This window comes from Hippocampus bargibanti, linkage group LG10, assembly GCF_051943395.1.
Source record: "Hippocampus bargibanti isolate YZ-2025 linkage group LG10, ASM5194339v1, whole genome shotgun sequence".
NCBI classification, from domain to species: Eukaryota; Metazoa; Chordata; class Actinopteri; order Syngnathiformes; family Syngnathidae; genus Hippocampus; species Hippocampus bargibanti.
The window spans coordinates 20,229,407-20,235,406 of record NC_142743.1 but is presented as its reverse complement, the minus strand read 5'-3'; the positions used below and the strand labels follow the sequence as shown (position 1 = coordinate 20,235,406).

Below are 6,000 nucleotides of genomic sequence, written 5' to 3'. Positions count from 1 at the left end.
TCTTGTCTACTCTTCAAATTGTACAGATGGCTTGTGCGGGTTATTTGTCGAGCCTGATTGATGGGATATTTTAACCTTGCAGTCTACACTCTGTCTTTGAACTCAATAAAGTTGAAACAAGTCCAAATTTCACTGTGTTTTCTATCCATTTTCTCACTCTCTCTGTCGTCTCCCTATCTATTTTAATGTGCAGCTCTGTGTTTCTGTAGCCCCTCTTCTACCACGGATCTTGACCAATCACGTGCGGCTTTAACCGAAGACTGGAGGTGGGGAATAGAGGGGGGAAAAAAAGTTGTCTTCCATTTTCCTGCTCGTTAGCGAACGGCACATCATTCATTGTGGCACTCCGTGTGTTTCCCGAAAAATTGTTTGTATGCCAAGATTATATTCTCGCGAATTTAACGTCCCTAAAGCGAAAAGTTCGTGAGCTAAAGCGTTTGTAAACTAAGGTATCACTGTAAATGATTTAGGGAGTGAGTTATGACAGGGACTAAGTACTAACCCTGTAAGGGCAGGTCTAGTCCCGCCTGAATCCTGTCCTGGAGAGAGCATCCTGCCATCGCTTTGGCATTCTTTCTCTCAGCCATAATCTGAGATTGAGAGATGGAGTGATGACAGGAGGGAAGCAAGAGTGAGGAAGGCAAATCAGAAGCATGTTAAAGCACTCAACAAGAATGTAGATGCCAGACTTATTTTTTTTAAATTTATACTTTATATTTGAGATTTGTGATCTTCTCCGGAGTCAAGGTGAATGAAAACCTCTGACGTTAATATGGAAGACACATGTATGTGCAAATGGAATTTGAATTTGATTATAATATCATCATAGGTGTGGATTGGAGCTTTTGTGAATACTATTTTTACACACAGTAAATGTATATAGGTTCACGACCTCAATGACTGTAACCTTTTAGTGGTTAAATGGTGATCTTGGGTGGCAAAAATAACAAACAAAAAAATAAATAACTACATAACTACATAAATAAATAGAGACCGTGTTAGAGAAAATATTGTACGAGTCAAAACATTTTACATTTATTGGTTTTTGGCTTCCTCACACATCACAAACCTTTGAATCTTAGACTAATTGAAGTCCATAAATTAAAGTGAATGAGATTGTGATCGTAATGTCAGCGGGATTTTTTTTCAACTCACATGTGACCCTAATGAAGAAAATCTCTGTAGAAAATGAATTCATCGATTTGTTACATGAAAAAATATATTTTACATTTATGATCCTATTGGGTCATTTTTTTTAGGAAATCTGATGTTTTGCACCATTTAAAAGGATGCTAACAACTAGCATAATGTATAAATTGCTACATAAATACAGGTAATGTTTTGAACAGTATATGTATATAAGTACTATATTATGAAAGGTTATAGTATGTTGACCAATTTAAAGATTGAAAATATAATGAAAAAGGGTTTCCCTTCACATTCCAATATAACATGCTATAGCCATCCATCAAATAACAATGCAACTCGTTGTTGAAATGCATGTGACAAGTCTTACCCGGGAGCAGATCTCATGGAGGCTGGTGGCAATGGCTTTGGCCGGCGTGTCACAGCGGAAAACGTGGCATTTTAGGATCCTTGTATTTTTATCCCGTGCCACGTATGCAAAATCCCTGTGAGGAACAGAAAAATCCAAAAATATATATATTTGTGGAAGACTTACGAGATTTTAATAAAATGTACACCTGAAGGGAAGCATTCATAATTGACATAATGCATAGTCTCTTGTTCTTTTTATAATTTTACCTGTGATTTTATTTCTGTCCCTGTTTTGTGATTGTAAAGTGTCCTTGAGAGCTTTGAAAGGCGCTTATAAATAAAATTTATTATTATTATTATTATTATTATTATTATTATGACTTACGAGATTTTAAATTTGTCGCAATCGTGGATCTTAACTGATCGAACAGAGGGCATGTTCTAGTTTAGCAGCTCCCCAACTTTTTTTTCGATCTCAAATATCAAAATAATGACCACTAAAATACAATTGCGTCGTCGGTCAAAGCGTTCATTAAAATTGAGGTTTTATTGCTAAAATGTATTAATTGATTTCAGTATGTTACGCATTATTTTAAGTAACCCCACAGTTAGAACTCTGCCCTATAAAATCTAAATGAAAGTATGACTTCATAAAAGTAATGCATATACACAAAGAATCAAAAAATGTTTACCAAATGTATGAAGGAATTAATTTGTTACAACTACATGTGGGACTTGTGGTCAGACTGACGTCACTTCGAGACAGATGAGCTGACTTTTTTTCAGTTCTGAAAATTACATTAACTCATACATACACAATATGGCCCAGTAGACAGAACCATGAGATTGATAACGCAACGTGAGAGTGAGATGAATTGAGTGACAGCAGGTGGCGGTAATGAAAAGAGGGAAATCATAACAGGAAGGAAGGCACAAGAATTGGATTGCCACAGAGAAGAAATACACAAACGTGCGGATGCATATAAGCAAGAACGGTACATTCGACAACCTCCTGGGAGCCATTAAAAAAAGCAAAAATAATCTGGGTTCTCTGGAATGATTTTCTCATTTCTTCCTTAGTGTGTGTGCATAAACTGTAAAAACATGTTGGTAGACAGAAAAATGTCTACAATGTGTTCATTTCATGCACGTTCGCTTGGATGAGGGTAGAAAAAAAAGAAGATAAACAGGAAATGAAACAATAAGAAATGAGGGAGATGACGAGATGCAAAAGAAGAGGAGAGGGATATGTTTACCTCTCTCTGGAGCCACGGAAGCCAGGAAGGAAAGTGCAGAGGTTAGTAGAAGTAGAAGTTTTTCGATTCCCAATTGTGATGGTACAATGCTGTGTTGACTAATCAAACGGGCATGCTTTTTCAATGCAAATATTTCAAAACTGCTTTCGAATGCAGTGAAGGAACAAATAACATCTATCATGGGAAAACCAGCATGTGGATAAAATTGCCTTCAGACCCTGAAAACCAAAAACGTACTGTAGGATCAAAGATGAGGCCAATTTAATGGCAAAATAAACTGATGAGATCCGGGTCAAAAAACACATCTGAATGGCAATTAAATAATTGAATCAAAGTCGGAAAATAGTTGCTTCCAATGACAGTTTGACTTGGAATATGCAATATTGCTTTAGAATGCAGCTCTATATCCATATTGTAGTTAAAATGACACTTTATTTAAACCCACTTTGATATAGTATACCAGGATTGATTTACCAGTTTTTGAAGGAGACTTTTCTTTTTTAGAATTCAAAATACTTTTTGTAGGAGACTTTTTTTCTTTATTACAATTCAAAATGGGTCCACATTGTTTTAATAAAAGGCCAGCCATTATTTCATCAAAAACACAGTGGATAGATATTTCCACCAAATACATAATGACACTTGTCAATGTGCTTGAAACTACTTGGCGTTGGGGAGGTGGGGTGGGAAGCCTCGCCTCTGTTACCATGACAACTCAGGTCAAGCAAGCTAAACCAAGAGCCCCCCCCAAAAAAAATTGTCTCCAAGCAAACCATTGTGTGGGACACAGCACCCTCTACTGGATTATCTTGCTCCTGTGTCTTGCTGTGATGTGTTTTGTGGTGAACAAGAAACAAAGAAAAAAAAACTATGCCCCTAGGTTGTCACGGTAACCTACCTGCCATTATCCCGACCAACGCCCCAGACGCGGATGCTGGCGATTGGCTGAGAGTGAAGGACACTGCGGTCCATCGGGTCAACCAGGTTCAACATATTATTCTGCAGCAACAGGTACATGTCCTTCCCCTATACAAATGGACACAAACGAACACAACGTTAACTCTGCATGCAGTATCAACGTTCGCAAACGGTGACAGCTACAGTATCTGGAGGTTTTGCGGAATGCCTCTTTATACTCAATCCGTCATGTTGGATGAATGAAATGGACACAGATGAAAGGACAAATGTTCCCATCGACGTACTTCAAAATGGAACAGAAACAACTAGCACTTCCTATGGGGGAAACGACCGTGCATTCCAATACTGTAGTTTACATGGAAATTAATGGTGAAATTAATGGTGTCTTTTTAAATAAAGTGCAACCACCCCAAACAATAAGAAAGCTTTGCAATATTACTCCTATTTGTCATCACCTCATTTTTACTCTCAATGTGAATCTAAAACTGTCACAAAACAACCAACCGCTCCCTTCACCTCGCCCCAGATGCCAACTGTGTCTCGGATGTCGTTTTTAGAGTAGGAGAGTTGCCGTATGCAGTTGTTCACAGCCACGCTGCTCTTGCCGGGTGCCAAGTCCTCTTCGGCCATCTCCACCCATCCCAGAGAGCGCACTGCAAAGCACTGAGGCACACAAGCAAGAAAAAGCACAAGCATTGAAGTCACTTGGCCAGAGACATCGAAAGAGCACCTGATTACATCAAAAAGTCAACTAATTCATTCATTATTCATAGTAATAAAAAAGTACTAAAAACTCAGATTCATTAATCAATTGTTTTCCACCAAAAATATGTATTACTCAGACTATTTGTTTTGACTTGAGTTGAACATGACACGTTAGCTTCATTACAACGCCATCAATTACACTAGGTATTTTCATACAGGATCATAACACTCCCAACGTTTATTTACACAATCCCAAACAAGAGAGATGATCATTTTGCAAATTCATATCATTTCTCTGGACTATTTCGAGCAATTAACAGTTAAAAACTATATAGTGCAACCATCTCCAGTAGTCTCATTTCCAGTAGCTCATGTATTTCGTTTTTCTACTTTCATTCCTTTCATCACTTTGCTGCTGTGAAATGTAAATTTCTCCACTGTGAGACTAATAAAGGCATATCCAATATCCAATCCAATATCCAATATCCAATATCCATCTCTGCAGATAGGAGAGCTACATGATAAAAAGGCAAACAACGGATGTGTACCATGTGAGCTTTTGCAAAGTGTACCATGGTTGACCCGGTTTATAAAGTAGAGCAATGTATTTTATTTATAGAACACAAAGTGCGCTCCACATTTTCAATGTTTGGGTGAGTGGGCCCATTGAGTGTCTGTCCCACTCGTTACTCAAACATTCAGTGCAGTTACATCGGCTGTACAGACACTCAAAACTATGCAAAAGAAAACAATTTGTCTGGTAAATCACTAAAACGAGTCCGAGACTGTCTTAAAAAAATTGACAAACACGTATAATGGTGGCTGAAAATGACTGCATGGTGACTCTGCATTTGGTGCCGGGAAGGCAGTGCAACAGCATATCCGGCAGAGGGCGCTGTTTACCTTCCAGCTCAGTTAGCACCTCAGGCAAACAAGAGCAAGAGATGTGCAAATAAAACCGTTTTCTAATCCTGATAATACTCTTCTTGGAATAAAATCCTTCGAATCGGTCTGCCCTGACTTCCTATAACGTTATGTGCACATTTAATAATTATAATCACCATCTATGATATATTTTTATACAAACGTGTTTTGTACGTATTCATTCGAAATTCCTGCAGATGATATACAGTTCTGTGTTGTTGGGTTGTATTTTTGTCTCTTTTTTAGTGTCAAAGTGATAGTGGTGGTATTTAGAGGTGGATTACGTCTTGAATAGGTTGTTAAACAGAGCAAATAAATACAGACAGGAAGCAAGTGGCGCGAATGCTCATTCTTACCACTAGGCGAGGCTATCAAACACATCTTCAAAGGCTCAGTTTGGTAAACAAAGTCTTTACCTTGGACTGTGGATCACTGTGGCCGCTGCTCGAATCGTCTTCTTCAACTGCCGGACGGTTCCTGGAAGGAACACGAAAAGAAGCGATGCAATGGTGTGATGCCGTTATACGATTAGCAATGGAGTGTTGCTGTGGCGATCATTAGCTCCCCTGAACACAAATTTACCAGAACAGTCATTACACTAACAGACATCCATTTCCTGTCTGGAAGAGTAAATTTCCTGCTTCATCGGAAGTTATTTAACGGTAATTAAACACCAGATAGGAGAAACTAACCAGATGCA

General features: G+C 38.3%; 1 protein-coding gene across 1 annotated transcript in view; it reads right to left on the bottom strand.

The window, feature by feature from the left end:
* The window catches only part of apbb2b (amyloid beta precursor protein binding family B member 2b), a 35,433-nt gene that overhangs the window by 3,067 nt on the left and 26,366 nt on the right, over positions 1 to 6,000 (bottom strand). Inside the window, exons 9-13 of the mRNA XM_089005307.1 lie at positions 5,717 to 5,777; positions 4,188 to 4,334; positions 3,652 to 3,779; positions 1,517 to 1,631; positions 503 to 590 (exon numbers count right to left, since the gene is read on the bottom strand). Coding sequence (XP_088861433.1) covers positions 503 to 590; positions 1,517 to 1,631; positions 3,652 to 3,779; positions 4,188 to 4,334; positions 5,717 to 5,777 — 539 coding nt within the window. The remainder of the gene's footprint in view (positions 1 to 502; positions 591 to 1,516; positions 1,632 to 3,651; positions 3,780 to 4,187; positions 4,335 to 5,716; positions 5,778 to 6,000) is intronic.